This window comes from Gymnoscopelus braueri, assembly GCF_963280865.1.
Source record: "Gymnoscopelus braueri genome assembly, chromosome: 16".
NCBI classification, from domain to species: domain Eukaryota; kingdom Metazoa; phylum Chordata; class Actinopteri; order Myctophiformes; family Myctophidae; genus Gymnoscopelus; species Gymnoscopelus braueri.
Window position 1 is genome coordinate 39982231 of NC_137616.1, and position 25433 is coordinate 40007663.

A 25433-nucleotide genomic window follows, 5' to 3' on the forward strand; every position below is an offset into this window, starting at 1 on the left:
GGTCATTATTGAGAAATAAACCCGACAGGGTGATTAGACCCCGACACGTAGCGGAGGGGTCTTCATCACCCTGAAGGGGGTTATTTCTCAATAATGACCCGCTCCCCATTGATTATCCTGCTTAATACATGGCTACTTAACACATTGAGCGCCAGAGGTTTTTTAAAACAGGGTACAGCCAGTGCCAGCGCTTTTACCGTTTATTGGCGATCTTTTTAGAGCTGCAGAAGCCACCACGAGGACCCGGATGTAAACAAAGAGTGTCTGGGCGATGGCCGAGGGTCCCGTCTAACGACTGGAACGATAACATTTCAACTGCGATCTGCCATTGCAGAGAGATTGCCCGTTGAAAATGGCTTGTTTTGACCACTGTAAAAAGATATGGAGATATGGACCTTTTTCTCAAGATCCCATCATTGGGGCGGATGCACGTCCGTTTTTTCACATCCGTCCATCCAAATTAATCAATTGACTCAAAATTAACAACAAAATGAAGGATTTAATTGCTTACGGTAATACAAGTATTCAATTAATTTATGCCAGGTGCGTCCAGTGCAACACAGTCGCCTCGGAAAAACAGAATCTGTTACTGCATTGTCTATTTCTCTCTTCAAATGTTTTCAAAAACATTCTTGTAACCAATGTTTAGCTGTAAATGACATTGTGTGTTTGTTTACTTACTGTAGCTGCCATGTTGGATACGGCCAACAAAAATCAAGCGACGAAAATTTATATGAACCAGAGTGTTTGCCGTGTAATAAGAAAGTACTATTGTGCACACCACTTCTGCTTTGGTATCCATACCACCAGCATTTGTAAAAAAAAAATATTTGACCTAAAAAGCATTATTTTACACTTTGGCTATTCAAAAATAGCAGATCTACAAGCTCATAACGCTACACTGAGTGCCGCGCTATGAGCTTGTAGATCTGCTATTTTTGAGAAATCGTGAAACATTTTGCAAATCTTTGAATATATATTTTTCAAAGCAAACATTTCTAACTCAAATCTTTGCTTCCTGGGGGTCCCTGGAACAAAATATTTTGAGATAGGGGTCCGTGGCCAAATACATATACATTTTGGGGTCCTTGACATGAAAAAGATTGAGAACCACTGATATAGTAACATACGTTTTTTTCAAAAAACTGTTAGGATTTAGAAGACATTTTGTAGAATCGCCCTCAGGTCTTAATGGGCTAAAGGGAGAGAGAGGGAGAAATGTTCACATTTACGGATGGTATATTGTTTAATATTGATATTATGCGTTGCAGATGATGGAGAGTAACCAGATAAACGGCACACTCCAGGATTGCATTAATAACTTGCATTCATGATGTCACAGTTACTGTTGAAGTTGTTCATCGAGCCTGTTGCTCCAACACTAAGTTTACTTCCATTTAACGCTATACAAATGTTTACAAAGGGGGCGTACAGTATGTATACTTGTTATTTACTTTAATTATTTTCTTTATTGTGCATGTTTATTCCCCCCCTCACAAACCACCTACCCAGCTAAATCTATTTTTGAAATAATTTTGTTTAAAAGAAAAAAATTGCTATCTGTTCCAAGTGGGCATGTATATAGTTTTGAGTGGCTATTTCATCACATTCTTGTGCCAATATGTGTTTTGTTTTTTCCATCCCTGTTATATTTTCATGTCAATATTAAACAGTGTTACTGTTCATGGAGCCTGACTGTTGTTTTGTTAATCAAATACCGTTTGCATTACATTTTTCCTTCCTAGATAATGTAGTTACTAGATGTTCATAATAATTCATAACACATCAATTCACTTTTCTTGTGATGTATTGTAATTACACAGACACAAAAATCATTGTGTAGGTTGTACCTTTCTAATGCACACTCAAGGCATAGTATCGTTATATACATTCCCAATGTTAATTCATCCATTTGTACAATCAGAGTTACATGAACACTGAGGATTTGACTGTGTTGTTATTGGGGAGATGCAATTAAAAATGTTTGAGGGGATCATAAGAGGTTGTGTGATGATCATGGTGACTCTTGGTCATTTAAGAAGAATATTGTATTGTTGGTGATGATGATTGTGTAAGGGTCGCTGTTGATAAATTAAGAAGGGTGTTGTGTTGGTGATGATGGTTTTGTTACGTCGGTGACTGTTGGTCCTTTAAACAGGCTGTGTTGTTGTTGACAGACAACAGCTCTTGTATTGTTGGTGATGATGGGGACGGCGAAGCAGAGAACACACCAGTAATAATCACTTAACAAGATTATTTAGGTAGCAGAGGGGAGATGAGCTCTGGACACATTATGGTTGGAAAACAATGGTGACAGAATGACGTGTTGGGGGGGGGGGGGGGGGGGGGGCTAGACAGGTGGTAGAGTGGTTGACTGGCTGTGTGTGGGGGGGGGAACTGCTTGGTGGGCCTAATCCCCTGACCTGTGGAATGTGTGCGTGCGCCTGTGTGTGCATGCGTGAGTGCTTTAACACAGTCCCCCTGCCAAATGGTCAGTGTGTCGAGCCCTGAAAGACTCGGCACGTGCCTCACCATGGTCTCCAAACTCACTCACTACCTCCAGCTCAGGTAGGAACCATACCATTCAGCACCTTATGAGAGAGAGAGAGGGGGGGGTGTTTTGTTTACTTGTGTGTGGAGTGGGCCCTACATACACATTTAGCCTTTTTTGTGTATTAATGTGTGCAAAACTCCATGTGTAACTGCACACATTTTTGGGGATGATTATTTTATATGGTGAACTGCAGACATGCTCAATCATTTAATGTGTGTGATTTCAAGAGCAATCTGTGTCATTAGGTAGGCTACATGTTGTGACTGAAATCAGTTCAAATGGTTCCAACTTCCAGGAATAAAAAGAACCAGAAGTTGTTGTTTTTTGTTCTGTTCCATCATATTTGCTTTAGTTTGTAGAGAGCAACGTTAGAGCCTGTTTCCTGTCAAATATGACGATACATGATGAACTATTTGGCTGTACATTGTTTTATTCTGACATCTGACCACAAAGACATGGATCTTTGGGTTCAGTCATGGCAGTACCCGTTACATGCACTGGGGGGCGCTAAAAGCCAGAACATGTGAAACTCATGTCAGCTGAACTGTCCTTCCTTCTAGTTACTAATCTTCAATGCGATAGCCTATTATTATGCACCATGCACCCAACCAATATGTCTGAGTCTTTGCTCAGGAATGTGTCAAAAACTAAAAAAATCTCCATGAATTCAAGGCTTCATGGAGTGTGTAATTGATAGAAAATAAGTATTTTTTGGGGTGAACTATTCTTTTAAGTGTCTTGTTCAGGGATTCTTGACACATTGCTGAGGCCTGGGATCGAATCTGGGATTTATGGCTTGCCAGGCAGGCTCTCTAACCATTCAGCTATGGCCACATCATCAGCAGAGCTTCTAAGGCAGTTCTACTCTGTAACAGTAAAGGGGTTTCAGGGGACACCAGCAAAATGAGGAATAATATAATAAAAGACTGTCTTGCTAATAAAACGTCATGTCTCTAATTTTTTACAATGTATTTGATATTACCTTTATATTATTTAATAAATTATGCATTTCATCCTCTTTATATATTGTCCAGCAACCTTTTTATGGTTTTATGGTTTATTGGTACCGGTGCCCGTGGGAGCCAGATTGCTCAGATGCCAAGGTTCCTGTGCTGGGATTCGATCCCATGATCCTGTGGTCTGAAGTCAATTTCATCATGATTTGTGTGCTCAAAGTGGGGTCCGGGGACCCCCAGGGGTCCTTGGGGGGGGGGGGGGGGGGGGGGTCCGGGGGGTCCCCAGCAAAATGTTATTATTAAATATGTCTCTTTTATTGCTACTTTTAACTTTTTAATGGGTTCTATGTAAGTAAAGCCTGATAAAAGTGTCAAACTCCCCAAATCCACCAGAATACTGGAAATTACATCTACTCTGTTTTTAAAATCCTGGTGGGGGGGACCCCCAGCGTGGTCAAGAGCCCCTCGCGTCACACAGGCTTTCACAACCCTGTGGTTTCTATTTACCGTTCAGCGCTCACATCCGGTCTAGAGCTGGCCTGCTGTATCCGGTTATTTGCACAACCATTCACAAGGGCGTTTCCGTATCTGCTCTAGACCGGATGTTTCAAACTGTAAAGCCAAAGCGATCCCGGTGTGTAAAAATCCTCACGGTAAATCCCATGCCCCGCCTTCGTCTCCTTTCATCCAATCCCAGGGTTATTATTCTGCAGTGGTGGAAAAAGTACTACATTTTTTTTACTTCAGTAAAAGTATTAATACTGAAATGTGAAATAATCCGTCACAATTAAGTCCGGAATTCAAAATGTACTCGAGTAAAAGTACAAAAGTATTGCTATCAAAATGTACTTAAAGACTTTATGTACAATCTGCATAATGAGTACTTTTACTTTTGGTACTTTAAGTCTTAAAGTTTCACAAGTTCAAATGTATAAAATGTTTAAAAATCTTTTGACAATAGCAGATCTCCAAGCAGATCACAATGTGTCGCATCGCGACACATTATGAGCTTAGATCTGCTATTTTCAAGTGGCTAAAGTGGTTAATGTATGTTTTGTCATAACAATCAAAATCTACAAAGTAACTAGTAACTAAAGTTTTCAAATAATTGTAGTAGAGTAAAAGTACAATATTTGCCTCTGAGATTTAGTGGAGTAGAAGGTAAAAGTACTGAAAATTGGAAATACTCTAGTAAAGTAAAAATAAAAACTTTAAGTAACTGTAGTTGAGTAATAATATTCTGTCTGTGGCTCCGCCTCATGCCCCGCCCTCGCCTCCTTTCATCCAATCGCCGGGGTTATCATTCTGTGCGTGGCCCCGCCCCCTCGTCATTCTCTGACCGGGACAGAGGGAAGAGAGAAGTTGAAAAGAGGAGAAGAACAAGAAGAAGAGAGAGAAGGAGAGAGACAGAGAGAGAGAGAGATGCGTTGGAAGACAACAAGAAAACAGTGATGGATAAATTCATATAAAGATAGAACATAGACAGATGATAGGAAAGAGCAGCAATAGTAGCGTGGTGATCGGCCGATCCGAGATCAGCTGTTATAAATATAAAACCTAACGTTATAGCGGCGCCGACAACACGAGATCAATATAAAATATTTATATATATAGAGAGAGAAGATTATGAGTCGTCAGCAGCAGGATTCCAAGGGAGTGGTCCTGACGGGTTACCATAGCAACGCGGAAGTTTTACCTAAAAAAAACGGACTAGCTGGAGGAGGAGGAGGAGGAGGAGGACCCCCTGCCCAGGACCCAGAATCCACCCTGCTGAGGTAAGAGAGAGAGAGAAAGACTGTTCATTTAACTCTGAGAGGGGTGTGCAAATGGAACCAAATGGACTCAATGGGTCCATTTGGTTCCATGTGCGTTCCTCTCAGAGTTACAAGGGGTCCAGGAGTTCCTTTTGGAACCCCAAATGGTCACTTTCACTCTCTGACAGAGTCATATTGGGACCCCAAATGGTCACTTTCACTCACTGACAAAGGGTCCATTTGGGTCCATTTTGCATCCCTCTCAGACTTACACAGTGGTGGAAAAAGTACTCAAATTCTTTACCTAAGTAAAACTACCAATACTGCAATATAAAAATACTGTTACAAGTAAAAGTCCAGAATAAAACATGTATTTGAGTAAAAGTACAAAAGTATTGGCATCAAAATGTACTTAAAGTACCAAAAGTAAAAGTACTAAATATTAGAAAATAGCAGATCTACAAGCTCACAACGCGTCGCATCGCGACGCGTTGTGAGCTTGTAGATCTGCTATTTTCTAATAGCCTATGTATAAAATAGGGCTATTATGTTATTATGTATGTTTCATTATATTATAATTTACATCTGAAAAGTAACTAGTAACTAAAGTTTTCAAGTAAATGTAGTGGAGTAAAAGTACAACATTTGCCTCTGAGATGTAGTGGAGTAGAAGTAAAAATATTGGAAATTGGAAATACTCAAGTAAAGTACAAATACCTCAAAATTGTACTTAAGTACAGTACTTAAGTAAATGTACTTAGTTACTTTCCACCACTGGACTTACAAGGGGTCTAGGGTCGATTTGGGCTCCCTATAAGGGTCACTCTTATTTCACTCTCAACTTATTGTTGCCATGGCTCTAGCCTACACTATATGTTTCTCCCTTTCAGACTTACAAGGGGTCTATAGGGTCCATTTGGGCGCCCTATAAAGGGTCACTCTCTCACTCATTGATACTCTCCAAGGTGCAGAGGGCATACGGATTGTTTAAATATCCTATAACTTGTGTTTATTATAATATGTTGTTGTTATCGTTGCCATGGCTCTAGTCTACTACAGTTATGTGTTGCTGTTGACCACACCACTTTCACATGTCTTTAAAATACTTCCTATTGAGTGTGTTTGTTTGTTTTGTGCTGTGGTGTGTGAGTAATAACAGGCAGAGAGAGAGAGAAGCAGAAGCACTGTAGGGTGAGCAAGAGAACAAAGGTCAAAGACAGACTGTGATGGTGTGGTTGGTTGGTTGATTATTTTTCCAGGCTGAACTTGTAAACTAGGAAGCAACAACAGGGCTGTATATGTGTGTATGCACCGCTTCTGCCATGACACAACATGCCCAAATGTGTGCTGTTCAATGCATTCTGGAATTCTATTCATTCACCACCTGGTTCAAATATGCCCTCTTTCTAGAAACATTTCTTATATCCTTAAATGGCCTGTTTTGAAGGGCTTGTGTGTGTGTGTGTGTGTGTGTGTGTGTGTGTGTGTGTGTGTGTGTGTGTGTGTGTGTGTGTGTGTGTGTGTGTGTGTGTGTGTGTGTGTGTGTGTGTGTGTGTGTGTGTGTGTGTGTGTGTGTGTGTGTGTGTGTGTGTGTGTGTGTGTGTGTGTGCGTGCGTGCGTGCGTGCGTGCGTGCGTGCGTGCGTGCGTGCGTGCGTGCGTGCGTGCGCGCCAAAGCTGGGGCCCTCGTGCTGCCTATATTAGCAGGGTTAACAACAGAATGTGGGCCTACGGCCACTCGGCCAGCTCTTCCATTTGACTTTATTTAATGACTTTGCGGGACAAATTTTGCTTCCAAGGTTTTATAGATGTGTTGTTGTTGGTGTTGTAGGAGGTATGCTCGTATGTTTGTGACTGAATATTTCATCCATCTATCTATCTATCTATCTATCTATCTATCTATCTATCTATCTATCTATCTATCTATCTATCTATCTATCTATCTATCTATCTATCTATCTGCGTGTTCTATGCTCATTGAGAACAGCAAACATCAAAGAACTGCTGTCAACAACCATGGCGTGGGTTAACAACAGAAGTAAACGACATACTGCTCATGTACGGTACAGCTGGTACACAGACACACCTGTTTGTGTGTGTGTGTGTGTGTGTGTGTGTGTGTGTCCTTGCGTACGTGCACGCGTGTGTGTGTGTTCCAGATGGCTTGTCCAGCTAGTTAGAGAAAAACAGCATCACGTTACAACCAACCTTTGTCTCGCTTCCCACAGTCCTCTGTGTGTGTGTGTGTGTGTGTGTGTGTGTGTGTGTGTGTGTGTGTGTGTGTGTGTGTGTGTGTGTGTGTGTGTGTGTGTGTGTGTGTGTGTGTGTGTGTGTGTGTGTTTGTGTGTGTGTGTGTGTGTGTGTGTGTGTGTGTGTGTGTGTGTGTGTGTGAGTGTACGTGTGAGTGTACGTGTGTGTGTGTGTGACTGTGTGTGCATGTTTGTGCGTGTGCGTGCCCCGTCTAGGTTGACTTGTGGGCTTAATGTTATGGTCATTGTTTCCCCCAGCCAGGAAATGAGAGACAGAGACACCGTTGGTTAGTTAGACACACAGGGAGACAGAGCAGCGGAGTGGCTTGCTGCTACTCATGCAACCCAAGGAGCCTTAAGGTTAACTTATGCTTAAATGATGTATCCACCCCGTGCCTAGATGCTCACAAACCCATGTCACACACTGTTACGGTCAGATTTGTATTTAAACACCCTGTTATATCAAACATAAGACAATAATTATGCCCCTAACGGTTCCTCTATAATGTAGAAGAAATGTCATATTGATATAGAGGCTATATCATCCAGCTGCCACATATGGTTCCATTTCTTAACACTTTTTTACGCAGTTAAATTAACACTTGCAGTGTACTGTAGTGTACACTTCCTGTCAACTCAGATGGTCATGGAGTTTACATGTTTTCTACCCGTGTTTGCCTTGGGTTTCCTTTCCTCCGGGTACTCCGGTTTCTAACCACACCAAAAGACATGCATGTTAGGTACACGGTATTCCTGGACGACAAAGGAAACATCCGCACTCACGAATAAATTAGAAAAGTCTTTTATTAGTCACGTTTCAGCCTGTTGGTCTTCGTCAGCGCTTTCACGAAGAAGGCCAACAGGCCGAAACACGTCCGCCATTGAAGGATGCTGCGGCTAATTAAAGACTTTTCTAATTTATTCGTGAGTGCGAATGACATTCCTTTGTTGTCTATGTTGTCAAGAATCTGCACCCGAGTTTGACCTCCAGTTGTTGGGAGTTGAGCGCGCCCAGCCTTTTGAAGTGGGTTGCTTGGGTACATACTTCTGCCAGTGTCCTTGACCAAGGTACTGGCATTACAGCTGGTCCCTGAGTGCTGCACTGTAAATGGTAAATATGGTGCATTTATATTGCGCCTGTATCCAAGGCGCATTACCTTCACCCATTCAGGCACACATTCACGCACCGACAGCAGAGGGAACCATACAAGGCAGGCAGCAATTAGGGGTTCAGTTCAGTGTCTTACACTTTGACACCATCTCTGGGGGAGCCCGGTTTCGAACTAACGGCCGCTCTACCTCCCCACTGTGGCTGCTCACTGCTCAGTGCTACGATGGGTTCAGTGCTACGATGGGTTCAGTGTTGATGACACATTTCCCCAAGGGTAGGGTTGGGCACTTAACTGAAAATATATCGAAACCGATATTTAGGAACTTTAACCGACTTAAGGTTTCTTTAAAATAATGTCTTATTTATTTATGATATATTATCAACAAATCGACACAAAACAAATTCTAGTCGATTTTTACTAATTGGCTAAATCGATCAGATCAGCATCCTTGCACAATGGCGGCGAGCAAAAACAGCGAGCCCGTAATATTTACATTACAGAAGTATATGGGGTAGTGAAAAAAAAGAAGAAATAATAGACACTAATCCATCTTAGTGTGGCTTCTTAATAAAGATACTTGGGAAATTAGTAAACAACGGGTAAAAGACATGGACACTTAATAATGAGTGATTCCTCACATCCTTGTTTTGGTGTAGTTATGAGCTTTCGCCATCAGGCCGAAACTCTGCAGGCTAATAGCTGAACCTCTGTGTGTGGGGATGTGCCACTTTGTTAACGCTGCTAATATTGTTGTTGTTGTTGTTGTTGTCATCATTGTTGTGAATTTAGTAGACCCTCCATGTGGTCTAACTAAGGGTGGTGAGCGATGGTTCAGTAGAGTCACAGAACAAGATGACACCAGGCAGGCAGTATCACACACTGGCTGCGGGTACATGGACAGTTTCATTCGGAATGAATACACTTCTATTCGGAATGAATGAATGGATGAATTCATTCAGAATAGAAATGCTCATGTAAACACCTCAATTGGAATAGAATATTCCATTCCAGTCTGACCCGAATAGAGGGGTGGTATAGACCGTTTGAATCGGGATATACCAATCGGAATTGACCATGTAAACACTTTATTCCAAACACTCCTCTCTGTTTGGAATACATGCATTACTTTGCGCATGTCCGTGCTTAGTAGTGCTGTCAGAATTGTCCAAAAATGACCTATCAAATCACTAATTCGGCCATGGTCGCTCCTGCGGGATAAAATGAATGATTCTATTCTATAGCGTCATTTAATAAGCCTGTAATGGTTAAGCCCAGACTTGTCCAGTAGAACGGACGCTCCGAGGATTGCTGGGCTAGGCTACACTTATATGGATCTTTTTCTAAACGGGTATTTTAGTCCTCAGTTTTTAAAAAGAATCCCTGGCCACATGACAAAGATTTTTTTTTTTAAATCCCTGTCCACACGTAAACAGAGAAACGCATTGATCAGCTGCAAGTTTCAATTTTAAATCAGATTTTACATTTATTTTATATATGAGGGGCCAAATATGTATACATTTTTAAATATTAAGGCCCAATACTGCAATAGCTGCATTGTTTTAATAGCATACGTGAACAAAAATAAATGAAAACAACATTATTAGGGCGCAGCTGCAGCGAAAACAGATGAGTTTTACTTAATCAATTCATTACATGGGCAAAAAAACACCACGCCCCACGCACCTTTTGAGCAGGCCATCCACGGCCGCTCCATGGTCGCTGGATTTTGACCCGGGGCAATTTGTTTTAGGACGACAGACCCCGCATTCACCCGTGTGCGCACCGCACGCTACTCTGCGCAGAAAGAGGGTTTTCGTCACAGTGAATGAGTTACAGCATGTTTCAAAGCTTTTTCATAATAATACAAGAAAAAACGTGACACTCGGTATAATGAGTAGCTTATACTTTCTACTTAAGTATATTTTGATGCCAATACTTTTGTACTTTTGCCATAAATGAGCGTGCCTTGTTTCATAGACTCTCTCTCTCTCCATTTATTATTATAATGACCATGAGCGGTCCGGTGTTTATGTATTATTATTTATTATTATAATGACCATGTGCGAATGCACGATGACGTCATCGTACCTACATGAGAAATGTGACAAATAGTATAGGTTAGCCTACGTTTTACCGTGTCTGGTACCAATACAAAAAAAAAAACTGGTCTGAACTTGTAGATCTGCTACTTTTGCATTAAAACGGCGATAACAAAGGAACACAGGCTTGTACCGCATACAACGCTGCCTGGCCAGGAGTCGGTGCGGAGGCACAAGGGGGCTATTGCCTCCTCCCATGCCCACCAGGGGAAGCTCTGCTCCGGGTAGTGCCCGTAGTGGCTCCTGGTCCATGCCCGGGCGTAGGCGGGAACCACTTTGCGCATGTCAAAAGTTATATTCCGAATGAATGCTTTGGTCATGTAAACGAGGAATACTTTTATTCAGGTCCCATGTAAACAGGTGAGTGGATCAGATTCCTCTATTCAGAATGAGTTCATTCGGAATGAATTCATTCTGAATGAATACATGATGGTCCATGTACCCGCAGCCAATGAGTTCTGAAGTTTGTTTCCCACATACGAGAATATATCGTTGCTGTCGGGCAGAAACCTCTTCTCTCCATATTCAAACCTTTTGTGTTTTTTCGTAAATGAACGCCCTACTTCTACTTGATCATTCTACAGCATCACATAAAAAGTATCAAAAGTAGCAGATCTGCAAGCTCAAAACTGTTTTTTTTTAGCTTGTAGATCTGCTACTTTTGCTGTTTTTGAATTTGAATCCTGAAAAGTAACAGTTTTTTTTGGACATAATGAGGTTTTTCCACCCGACAGAGACGATACACTGTACTGGACACATGATGACGTGACCAGAAGATATGAGACGTGGAAAAGAACAGAATGAGTAGGAGTAGAACATGCATCTCCTATCATTGTGCACAGACGTCAGTCTATCTGTTAAAGTATAGTTGATGGTCATGGCGTCAAGTCAACGCATTCAACACATGTATGTATGTATGTATGTATGTATGTATGTATGTATGTATGTATGTATGTATGTATGTATGTATGTATGTATGTATGTACTGGGTCAAGCAGATACATGTCAGTCCTATAATCATATAATAATTTTTGATTGATTGAATACTTTATTAGACAAAAAAAGTCCCGGGGATGTGTTTCCATTGTGGTCCTATGCATTCCTATGCCCATCAACAATAACAATCATCAATCAATCATCATTATTATTCTGTGTGGCATTTTGATTGTTGTTGTCTTGTGTGTGTGACCTTGGTTGTTGTCTGTGTTGGTTAGTCGTTGTAGTTTGTTTTCCTGACATTTGTCACTGGCGGCGCGGAAGGAATTTTCCGAAGTCGTCCATAAATCAGTAAGCGACACACAGACACCGAGAGAACGGGAGACAGAGGAAAACACACAGAGAGGGATCAGTGGCTTAATATCCATTAAGACCGGGAACGCATCTGTGTCATTTTAACATTTCTTTGGCTATTCAAAAATAGCAGATCTACAAGCTCATAGCTTGTAGATCAGATTTTTTGGGGAAAAAAAATTGAAAATCCGTGCAAATCTTTGAATATATATATTTTTTAAGCGAACATTTGGAACTCAAATCTTTGCTTCTGGGGGGTCCCTGGAACAAAATATTTTTGAGATGGGGGTCCGTGGCCAAATACATATCATTTTGGGGGTCCTTGGCATGGAACGGTTGGAGCACCACTGATATAGCAACATACTGTTAGGATTTAGAAAACATTTTTAGATATGTGTATTTGGCCGCGGACCCCCATCTCAAAATGTTTTGTTCCAGGGACCCCCCATGAAGCAAAGATTTGAGTTACAAATGTTCGCTTTAAACATTTAAAGCACAGACAGACAGACAGACAGACAGGCAGACAGACAGACAGACGGACGGGTAGGCTCAATTCTAATGAGGATGTTTGTCTTTGCCAGCTAGCTCTCTGTGAAATCCACAGTGTTAATGAGAGTGTACGAATGTAACCAAATGGACCCTTTCTGGTCCATTTGGTCACATCTCATACGCTCTCAGAGGTACAAATGGTTAAATGAACACTGGTGATTTTAGGTGTGTATGTAGTGTACCCATTAAGGCCCCGATGGGACTGTGTGTGTGTGTGTGTGTGTGTGTGTGTGTGTGTGTGTGTGTGTGTGTGTGTGTGTGTGTGTGTGTGTGTGTGTGTGTGTGTGTGTGTGTGTGTGTGTGTGTGTGTGTGTGTGTGTGTGTGTGTGTGTGTGTGTGTGTGCGCGCTTCACCTAGTTTGATGTGTCGGGCAGAGAGAGGCAGATCGTTTATCCATTCAAACAGCATGTCACAGCTGAGGTCGGTAACTGTAACTCTGTGTGCGTGTGCGTGTGTGTGTGCGCGCGTGTGTGTGCGTGTGTGTGTGTGTGTGTGTGTGTGTGTGTGTGTGTGTGTGTGTGAGGGAGAGAGAGAGGGAGAACAGAGGCAAGCTGTCTCTTACAGATGGCAGCTGGCACCTGTTGATCTGAATGGAATACAACACACACACACACACACACACACACACACACACACACACACACACACACACACACACACACACACACACACACACACACACACACACACACACACACACACACACACACACACACACACACACACACACACACACACACACACACACACACACACTGTTCCTCTCCTTCGTGCACACTACACACACAGTTCCTCAAGACAACAAAACACAGTCTCTCTCTCTCTCTCTCTCTCTCTCTCTCTCTCTCTCTCTCTCTCTCTCTCACACACACACAGTTCCTCAGACAACACAAGACAGTTCCTCTCCCCACTTTCCATGTACTAAAACTCGCTGAGTGGACATCCTCGGCAGGCTGTGGTTTCGTCATGCTGCTATATCATTATTAACATGATAAATCAGATGCTCCATCCGTCTCTCTCTGTTTGTTTGCAATGAATCTTAAACAAGCCGAAATGAGCTGTCATGCCATGCTGTTAAATGTCGCTTGGTGACTCGAAACCAGTGGTGGAAAAAGTACTCAGATATTTTACTTAAGTAAAAGTGGCAATACCACAGTGTAGAAATACTCTGTTACGAGTAAATGGCCTGTGTTCAAAATGTTACTTGACTAAAGGTACACATGTATTGCCATCAAAATATACTTAAAGTACCAAAAGTGAAAGTACAAACATGTTTGAAAATAGCAGATCTATAAGCTCACAACGCGTCGCATCTGTGAGCTTGTAGATTGGCTATTTTCAAATAGCCTATGGATAAAATAGGGCTAAAGTGGTTAATGTGTGTTTCATAATATAATGATTTATATCTGCAAAGTAACGAGTAACTAAAGTTTTCAAATAATTGTTGTGGAGTAAAAGTACAATATTTGCCTCTGAGATGTAGTGGAGTAGAAGTAGAAGTACTGAAAATTGGAAATACTCCAGTAAAGTAAAAGTACCTCAAAATTGTACTTAAGTACAGCACTTGAGTAAATGTACTTAGTTACTTTACACCACTGCTCGAAACCATGCATGAATGGAATGATACTAGGACACTCACACACACACACACACACACACACACACACACACACACACACACACACACACACACACACACACACACACACACACACACACACACACACACACACACACACACACACACACACACACACACACGCCCAGGTCATGGCCTCAAATAGCCCATTGACTTTCCTTCCTCGAAACTTGACTCAGCCATCTACTGATTAGCCTAGCGCCCGCAAGTTGCAGGATGGACACTTCTTGCACCAGTGTTGTTGTACAGGCACTTTGTAGGGCCTGCCTGTCGCCATTACATAACTGCTGGACCGGCAATTATTTTTAGGAAATCCCAGTTAGTTTATGCATAATTATTTTCCATTCATCTGTATGAAATGATCAGAAATGTCATGTTTCCTTTAATATTTCCACGTTTTTGTCCAAGCCCTTTGAATCACTTTAAACACTTCAAACCCTCTCTAGACTCGGTAAACTGGACCTGAGTTGGTTCCGTACTTGGACAGTTTTTGTCCCCGTACGCACCAAATCTCTTCGCCAAAAATAGCCGATCTACAAGCTCACAACGTGTCACATTTGCGACACGTTGTAAGCTTGTAGATCGGCTATTTTTGGTGAATGCCCCCCCCCCCCAGAATAGGCATGCTGGGGTCCAAGTGGTAAAACCTGGCATCCATATTTTGAGCATTTAGGGCAGAAAATAAATATGAAAAATGTATTCATGACAATAAGCCGATCTACAAGCTCACAACGCGCCGCACCGCGACACGCTATGTTTCAGTATTAGGCGTTGCATATTCAAGTGATTTATGTACGTATGTCATGCCTGCTACCCAGTGCAATCTTTGTTTGCAAAGCCCAAAAGGCAAACAGAAATGTCATTTTTAGATATATAACATGTTCTAGTGTTCGACGCCTCAAACACACTTAAATCATTAATCACAATTATTTCTTTGACAATTAATCGTCAAACTGAACCCATTGAAACTGTGTCATTCTCGATGTTTGCGTTGGCTGTTCAAGAAATAGCAGATCTACAAGCTCACAGCTTGTACATCTGCTGTTTTTGATTATGTTTGAAAAATCTTGAAAGTGTTTGAAAAATGCTGAATAACTTTGAATTATGAAAAAGTTTGAGAACTACTGGTTTAGAAGGCATTTGTAGAATCGGCCTCAGGTCTTAATGGGTTAAATGTCATAATGGTGACTGACAGGCTAAGATGTATTGTACATGTCAGGTCTAAATGCTTTCATTGGTGTTTCAACACACATTTGAACTGTCTTGGAAGGTTAGTAGCTTGGAGCTGATGTGATAAGAAAGGCGTGTGGACAAAGGTACAAAGAGTAGAACACAACACATGCTCACACACACACACACACACACACACACACACACACACACACACACACACACACACACACACACACACACACACACACACACACACACACACACACACACACAGGTCATCATGTGGCTTTACCCTTGTTAATAAAACAAACACACTCTCATGCACACACTACAGTGCAAAAATAACCTTGAGGAGAGAAGCATTGCTACACGTGTGTGTGCGTGTGTGTGCGCGTGTGTGTGTGTGTGCGTGTGTGTGTGTGTGTGTGTTCCTACCTCAAACCATATTTGGGAACAAAACATGTGGCCTATGTCAGGAAATGTTGTCATTGTGGACAGCATGTGTGTGTGTGCACCTAATTGGGTTTTATTGGATTTCATAGGGTTGAGGTTGAGGTAAGGAGATATGAAAGGAATGTAAGTCAGTCCAATGTATCCAACAGTTGGACTCACTGACTCACTCACTCACTGTGTGTGTGTGTGTGTGTGTGTGTGTGTGTGTGTGTGTGTGTGTGTGTGTGTGTGTGTGTGTGTGTGTGTGTGTGTGTGTGTGTGTGTGTGTGTGTGTGTGTGTGTGTGTGTGTGTGTGTGTGCATAACCACAGTGTTTGAGAAATCAGAGTGGTTGATTGAATGCTGAAATGTCACAGGAACTTGTGCATGTTTCACATTTTTGTAACATCATGGCTGTGAGCAGAATGTCTTGTAACAGAGAGTGTTGTTGACTCTGTCGAGCGGCTCCCACCCTTTTCTGGACCAGGGCCCACTTGAAAATCTCGAAAGTGTTTGTGGCCCACCCATATTAAGTGGTCTATGGGTGGGCGGCATGCATTTTCAGAGCATGTTTATTATTGTAATGATATATCAATCTGTTGTGTTCCAGCTTGGATCAATAGGGCGTAACATAGTAGCCTATACTTTAAGTTCATATTTATCTATGAACTTCATTTATCTATGAAAACTCAATACTTCAGAGTAACTAAATAACACAAATTGCACACATACTGTATGGGGCGTTACAGCAGTGTTGCAGCAGTTTATAACATTTCAAATGGCCATAACTAGGTGACCAAGCGCAAATAGAGTAGTACCGCCTGAATACCAGGGCCCACACATCAAATAGAGTAGTACCGTCTGAATACTCAAGCAGAGTAGGCACCGCTTACTCACACTGTGTGATTATTTTTTTTAATATTATTTGACATAATTTTTTTATTATGTTATATTATGATTACAATCTTATTGTTTTTCCAATTATTTGGGGGCCCTCTTGCAAAATCCTCAGGACCCCTCCAGTGGGCCCCGGCCCACATGTTGGGAAGTGCTGATTTATCTAGTCCAGTGACGTAGAGTTGCTGTTTGGTTTGCTCCGCAGCCCTTTGGAGACGGTCAGTAATATCACCCTCCTCTCTCTAATCATCTTTGGCGGTTTGGTTTGTTGGGTGTCTGACAGAGTGGAGTTCAACCAGAAGCCCCTTGGCCCACTATTCTCTACACAGTGCAGTCCTCATTTAACACAAAGCATCTGTGTCACTTTAGATTTCTTTGGCTATTCAAAAATAGCAGATCTACAAGCTCATATCGCTTGTAGATCTGCTATTTTTGAAAAATCTAGCCATTTTGTGCAAAACTTTGAATATATATTTTTGAAAGCGAACATTTGTAACTCAAATGTTTGCTTCGGGGGGATTCTACAAATGTTTTTTATATCCTAACAGTTTTCTTAAAAACGTATGTTTCTATATCAGTGGTGCTCAAGCTTTTTCATGTCAAGGACCCCCAACATGATATGTATTTGGCCGCGGACCCCCATCTGAAAATAATAGTTCCAGGGGCCCCCCAGAAGCAAATATTTGAGTTAAAGATGTGCAAAACATATATAGATTTTTGCCACGCTATGAGCTTGTAGATCTGCTATTTTTGAATAGCCAAAGTATAAAATAATGGTTATAGCTCAAATCTAAAATGACACAGATGGTGTTCCCGTGTTTAATGGGTTAACCAGGGAAGTGGTGCATGGCTTTGTGTTGCCATGAAATAGCCCAGGATTCTGTGTACAAGGGTTAGGGGTCTGTACACACAGAGGGAGGCCAGTACCAGGGTCTCTAAGACGTTAAGGCCTTTTCACGAGAAATGACCTCATTAAATGACCTCATTTCTTCTTGTGAGGACATCTGGACCTTGACATCAGACACACACACACACACACACACACACACACACACACACACACACACACACACACACACACACACACACACACGCACACGCACACATGTGCAGATGCAAGACTTGTTAATCATTAACTCTCATAACAGAGTTATAAATAGATAGTTTTGATGACAACTGTAAATCAAAGATTGACAACAACACACACACTCATTTTAACAGCTTTTTTTAATGGTCACGTGTTACATGAGAAGAATCACTGAAGCAAAAGCTTTTTTAAGTTTTAGCATCACACGCACGCACACACACACGCACACACACGCACACACACGCACACACACACACACACACACACACACACACACACACACACAGTATATCGTACGTCTTTGTCGGGTGGAAACCTCATATGTCCAAAACTGACTTTTCAGGATTCTAATTCAAAAGTAGCAGATCTACAAGCTCAAAACGCATCGCTTTGCGCCACGTTTCAAGCTTGTGGATCTGCTACTTTTGGTGCTTTTCTGTGACGCTGTAGTGTGATCAAGTAGGGCGTTAATAATTTACGGAAAATCACAAAAAGTTAGAATATAGAGATACTGTAGGAGGCTTCTGCCTGACGGCGACGATATCTACTCTCAAATGATTTAGCAAGGGCTGCACTGAAAAGTGACTGCACTGCTTCATGTGTTGAAACACAGGGCATCATACTCTGTGTTTTGGGGGGTTAGTCCATTATTGTTGTTTTTCTATTAGTTAACACGCAACAGATGTGTTTGTATTGCCATGAAATAGCCCAGGATTCAGTGTAACAAATGAATTCGTAGCACTTCTTCCATCACTGGATGTGAGGTCGCCCACAAGTTTAGTATCACAGTGTAAACAGAAAGAGGAAATTCGAGACAGAGAATCAGGAAGCACGTTTGTCCTTTTTGTCCTCACAGCGAGCCAAGAAGAGCAGGAGGAGTGAGAGAGAACCAAGAGGAATAGAGCACAGGGCTGCTACAATGAATGGAACGAATATGAAATAGCCGATCTACAAGATCGCTACATGTTGCATCGCAAGCTTGTAGGTGATCTATTTTCGTTATTTTGGTGTTGTACGACAAAGTGTAAAATAGGGCTTAAAGGGATATTTCACTTTCAAAAAAACTTTTGGTCATTTTATCGTCTACTCAGGCCTTTGTGAACCCCCCAGACAGTTTTTAACACATTGACTGCCAGAGTTTATTCATAATGTACTCACCCCTGTGCCAGCAATTTGCGTGTTTTTTAATTTTTTTGTTTTGTAATTTTTCATTCAAATAAATTCTCTGATTGTGTTGTCAAGCACGTACGACAGTTCCACCAGTAGAGAGCAGCAAATCCACACATTGATCACCTCGCTCGCCCCCTCCCAAACAGGCCCACGTCATATCCTGTCATTCACCGGATGTGACGTTTTTGACAATCCCTGGTCCGCTGATCGGCCTGAAAACGATGTGATACACTACGACGATGACTGTTAGTCACCCGGACCAAAGAAAATAGAAGTTGAGCTGTCCGTAAATTACCGGAGAAAAACAATGTGGCCCGGAAATGAATTTTTTTTTTTACATCCGGCTCCGGGTGAGTGTGACGTAAGTGGAAAACGAAAGTGTTGATGAGAAATAAACAGGACCGTGCGATCACAGATTAAACAATGAAAATTCAAAAGAACGCATCAATGCGTTCTTTGGAATCCTGGCACTCAAGCGATGTATTTGAAAGAACGCATCGATGCGATCTTGGCACTGTATGTGTTAAGTTGCTTGATTCAGTATTTAGATATTTGATATTCATTTTAACAGACACGCCCCCTTCCTATACAAACCCATTGTAACTTCAAACTTCATTTTAACCATATTGGATTCATCAAAAACACCCGTCCTTGGTTCTGGTGACTCACCCTGCCCTCCTAATGCGTGAGGGGGCCGTGTTTTTCCGTATTTTTTTTTTCATTTATTTTATCTTATTTTTTTATTGTATTTTTTTTTTTTCATTTTCCAAAACATTTTTAAAAATAAATGAAAAAAGTATTTGAAAAAAACACGGGCCCCTCGCGTATTAGGGGGGCGGTATAAGTCGCTATGAGGTAGTATGTCTGCTATTTTTGAATAGCCAAAGTGTAAAATAATGCTTTTTAGCTCAAATCTAAAAATGACACAGATGCGTTCCCGGTCTTCGATCTTTTAAAAACCTCATAGAATAATGGCTAAGATCAATAGCCATAGCCCTAAAAGAGGGCTATGGCTCACAGGAGGAGAGAGAGGTCCCTTGCGAGGAGGAGGTCGAGAGGAAGTGGAGGGCGAATAATAGAGGAAGTAGTAGAGGACGGGTTTCCACAGGGTGCATCCACACATGAGATGCAAGTTGACGCTCGGAAGTCGGAAGTCCCATCCACTCCCATGTTATAGGAAAAAAAACGGAAAGACCGTCCCGATGCGTGTCTGAAGCGCTTATCCGGGTTCCGCTTTTCATTGAGTAACGGCCAGAAATGTCCGGAACCGGAACGAGGGCTTGCGACCCTAGCGTCAACTTGCATCTCATGTGTGGATGCACCCATAGCAGTCCAAATGCCAAACGTTACTTCCTAACGAGCAGCAGCTGCGGCTCAGGAGGTATACCCGGCTCTTCCTGGCTTCATGTCGAAGTGTCTTGAGACACTGAACCCAGGCCCTTAACTGCTCCCGATGAGCAGGTTGGTTCCTTGCATGGTTTCCTCCACCGCCGGTCGGTGTGTGAGTGGGTGAATGTAAAGGGCTTTGGATAGGTGCTATAGAAATGAGAAATGCACCATTTACCATTTAGCCACTTTCAACCTGGCATCCATATTTCATGGCTGTCATTATAGGCAAAAAATCTTCATGTGACACGTTGTGAGCTTGTAGATCAGGGGTCAGCAACCTTTTTTAAATGATTTTATTGACTTGATAGTCAGTGTGTCACATCAACATTAAATATAAATATCATGCCACATCAAACTAAAATATTTCCAACATATTATCGTGATAATAAAAATATAACAATGCCTTTAGTTTTAAACATTTATATTTCACATCAGGACATTGTAATGATCATTAGACTCAGACCCCACCTCAGACTCCCACCGTATCTTATTCATCAGTCAGGGGTCGGAGGTCGCATACCTGAACATTTGATTCACGTTTAGTCTCAAAGTGACACTTAACACTGGGTGGTCAGCAGCAAACAACATTTTCAAGACAGGAACATAAACAAAACAATGAACGTCAGAGAAAACAGAACAACCAGGTGCTCACAAGAGATAAAATAAAGTATCGATGGTGCTCACGGATCAAATGGGATCAAACATGAGAAAAAACAAAGAGATGATCCGAGCACTAGGCAACTGCCAACTTGTTTCGACCTCGAGCCCGAGGTCGAAACAAGTTGGCAGTCGCCTTATAATAATAGAGGCTGTTGTTTTCTCTCATAAACAAAACCATATTTATCCATTAGGGCTGTTATACCCAACCATCTATTGAAGCTTTCTTTGCCTTTTTCGCCTTTGTTCTCTGAGCAAGAACTGCAGCACAGGGTGATCGCAATCATTATGAGCCGGCATGTGGCGTAGGCTGTTCACCTTAGAGCATCCAAGGTGAACACACAAGTAAATAGCTATAGGCTTGTATTTTAAAAGAAAAATCCTTTCTCTCACACTTATGCCAGAGTGCCAGTGATAATTACCATCGCCTGTGCTAATGGTGGCACCCCTGCCTAAGGTTGCTTACCCTTGTTGTAGACCATTTATTTTAGTATATAAAATAGGGCTTAAGTGGTTAATGCTGGAGTGTGCGTGCGTGCATTTGGTTTTCTGGATCTGTATAAGCTTGTGTGAGCAAGATTGTATGACTGCTTGACCATGCTGTATGCATTCGTCTGCACACACTCGTGTTAGTACATGTCTTGGGAGGTCTGCTGTGGTATGTGTGGGCTGCTTGGAGTTAACTGTTGATGTTAAAGCTCTTTTTGCTTAATCCTGAGTTGATGAACATAAAGTGAATTTTGATGGTATTGTGTATTAGCCCACTTCTCTGTCTACACAGCAAAAAAAAAGAGGAAAAAAAATAAAGAAGCCGGTCCATTTTTGCAGACTCAGAGAGATTAATGTGCACTTTTTTATGATGCAGGAATGTGTGCGGTTTATCTGAGGAGGGAGGATTTTTCACCCCACTCATTTTTGTCTGATTCGTCACCTTTACACTGTGTGCATGCTGCAATATGCCAAGAATGCACAATCTTAACTGAGACCAACAATGGACAGAGAAATGGAGACCCCCAGAGACTGACGGTTAGTGGTTCTCTAACATTTTCATAAGGCGGAAACCTCAAACCCCAAAAAAAACCAACCACCTAGCCGAACGACTCGACGCCGGGTACCGCAGTCCCTCGAGTCCTTACCAATGTGTGCTTGCAAATTCAAAGTTGGATGTTTGTTCCAGATGTCCCGAAATTCCCTGAGATATCACCTTCATGAGAATGGGGCGTACGTGAGGTCATGGTGACCTTTAACAACCAAAATCTTCACTTCATCATTTCTTCCTATGGGGAGGTCTGTCTGGAATTATGTCTTAATGAGCTCATTCATTCTTGAGTCATGGCCAAAGCTGAGTTTCAACCAAGTTGTTCCTAAGATATTGCAATTGCACAGGCGGACAGATGGACAGACAACCCAAAAACATAAATGCCTCTGGCCATGGCTATCACGGAGAGAGAGCGAGCGAGAGAGACTGTGTGTGTGTGTGTGTGTGTGTGTGTGTGTGTGTGTGTGTGTGTGTGTGTGTGTGTGTGTGTGTGTGTGTGTGTGTGTGTGTGTGTGTGTGTGTGTGTGTGTGTGTGTGTGTGTGTGTGTGTGTGTGTGTGTGTGTGTGTGTGTGTGTGTGTGTGTGTGAAAAAGAGCGAGAGAGAGGTCTTTCTCTTTTGTCCTATAGTAGCATAATTTGTCACAGTAAGACGTGTGACCTTTTAAGAAGTGGGAACAGTGGAACATGTGTGTTCACACCTTGCTGCTACACAGGAAGCTGTTCCACACTAGAGAATTAATTCATTATTTCAGGTCTTCTCATCCCATCTTATCTCAACTGAGAACAATTTTGAAGACGACATGAAGCGATTTTCTTGGGAAGATGAACGGTTCTCAGTCCGCTGAACAGAGAACAAGATAAACCCCATCACGACGACATCCTGTTTTGGACGAAGGTCGTTAACAATGAGGTCCCATTCATTTTCGTTTTTTTATTGAGTAGCTGCCACTCACATGACAGTATGAGTATGAATGACATCGGGGGTTTCAGCTGCACGACGCAGTGATACACGCCGGGACAGGCGCTGGGTGACTGATGGCCACGTCACCAGTGGTGGAAAAAGTACTCAAATTCTTTACTTAAGTAAAAGTACCAATACTGCAATATATAGAAATACTCTGTTACAAGTAAAAATCCAGAATTCAAAATTTACTTGAGTAAACGTACAAAAGTATTGGCATCAAAATGTACTTAAAGTACCAAAAGTAAAAGTACTGAAATGTTTGAAAATAGCAGATCTACAAGCTCACAACGCGTCGCATCGCGACGCGTTTTGAGCTTGTAGATCTGCTATTTTCAAATAGCCTATGCATAAAATAGGGCTAAAGTGGTTCATGTATGTTTCATAAAATCATAATTTATATCTGAAAAGTAACTAGTAACTAAAGTTTTCAAATAGTTGTAGTGGAGTAAACGTACAATATTTGCCTCTGAGATGTAGTGGAGTAGAAGTAAAAGTATTGGAAATTGGAAATACTCAAGTAAAGTACAAATACCTCAATATTGTACTTAACAGGGTCCCCACGGTCATGATATTCCTGGAAATATTTTGAAATTAGAAAAATCTTTTTCCAGTCCTGGAAAAGATTTGGAATTTGTCTAGGGTCCTGGAATTTATCAAGGGTCCTGGAAAAATATTTGGCTATGCATTGTTTTTGGCAATTTCTTTCCAAAACATCTATAACATTACACAAAATATGTATTTTCTTTCCGAACGGGCTGCGTGATTGCAGCCTAATGTATACCGGACGTGACAAAAATAACAGATCTACAAGCTCACAACGTGCTGCAGCGTGATGCGTAGTTAGTCATTTTTTTAGTTTTTGGTTTATTTCTTTATTTTTGCTACACTGCCTGTCTTTGGGCATTGCACATAAGAGTAAGAGACTCATTATTGCGCTGAATGTTATATATAATAATGTTATACAGGCCTGGAAATTGGGTTAAATATTCTGGAAAAGTCTTGGAAAAGTTTTGGAAATTCATTGGTAAAAATGTGTGGGAACCCTGACTTAAAGGAGCATTACACCCCTGGAAGAACTTGCAGTCACTCAATGTTAATCATATATATATTAATGATCTATTATAATATAGTAGATAACAGTAGCAAAATTTCAAATTTGCACCCTATGGCCAGAAAAATATAGAAGTCTTGACTTTGACTGGATGACTGGGGTTTGGCTGCATTACTACAATGACCACAATGCTTTGGGGCACTGCCCTTCCTTGAGGGGAGGAGGCTGCGTGGGGGCGTGGTCTACATTGTAACTTTCCCCTCCCAGTTCTCACTACAACAACATCAACAAACACATACGGCACATTGGCCAGTGTTGCCATGTCTGCTTATTATAAGCGGCTGGTTTCTAAAATGTAGTTGATATTTGGGCTCGTTTCCAAATGTTTTGATTGTTGTTTAAACCAGTGGTTCTCAAACATGTTCATGTACTTTTCCACGGACCCTCATCTGTGCACTGCGCGGCAACATATTTGCCAGGGAGACCCTACCAAAAATGTGTTGTTAAAGGTAGGGTAAGTGATATTTTTTGGTTAAAACAAAAAGTATTTTTTTTAAAGGTTAAAATACTATATTCTGATAGTAATCATTGCTATAGAGTGTTTGTTCAGTAACAGGAGTCTCCCCGTCTCTCCAGCTCTTTAATAAACAGAAAATACATTTTTCGGTAGGTGTCAAAATCTCAGCCAATCAGGAGAAAGTACCCATTTTTAAGCTTAATTTGTATAGTTTTCAGTTCTAATTTTGCATGCTCATTTCATAGTGTCATCACTTCCAATTTCACTTGTTTAATCTGTATCCTGATTGAGTTCTCTGTCCTGGTTGGATAAAATTGGAAATGAAACTACAAAAAAAAAAAAAGAAACTACAAAATACATTTTCTGTTTTATAAAGAGCTGGAGAGACATGGAGACTCTTTATATGGACAGGACACTCTATAGTAACGAGCACTATCAGAACATAGACCCATTTTGCAATTATTTGAAACTTTGCAAATCACTTACACTACCTTTAAAATGTTTAAAAAATATTCCACATTTTGCACTTTTTTCCCCTCAAGATTTTTGGGAAAATAGCAGATCTACAAGCTGACACTGCGTCACATCGTTACGCGTTGTGAGCTTGTAGATCGGCAATTTTCAAATAGCCCATGTCTAGGTTTAAAGTGCTCTTGGCACAGGTATTTTATTTTGGGCTTGTTTTCATATACCTGATTGCTTATTTCTCTCACAAGATCTGGCAACACTGAATGATGAATGTTTCGTTTCAACTTTTCCGACTTTTTTGTCTACCTTTGGATCACAAAACACGACATCGAAGCCATGTTCTTTCTTGGACCACGTGAAATCTGCCTCTGTTGAACCAGTACAGTTGGA

At 41.5% G+C, this 25433-nt stretch overlaps 1 protein-coding gene across 1 annotated transcript in view; it reads left to right on the top strand.

Moving 5' to 3' along the window:
• The first annotated feature begins 4903 nt into the window (after nucleotides 1–4903).
• arhgap18 (Rho GTPase activating protein 18) overlaps nucleotides 4904–25433 on the top strand; it is a 51210-nt gene continuing 30680 nt past the window's right edge. Inside the window, exon 1 of the mRNA XM_080452561.1 lies at nucleotides 4904–5285. Within this exon, the coding sequence (XP_080308687.1) occupies nucleotides 5137–5285 (149 nt within the window). The 5' untranslated portion in view covers nucleotides 4904–5136. The remainder of the gene's footprint in view (nucleotides 5286–25433) is intronic.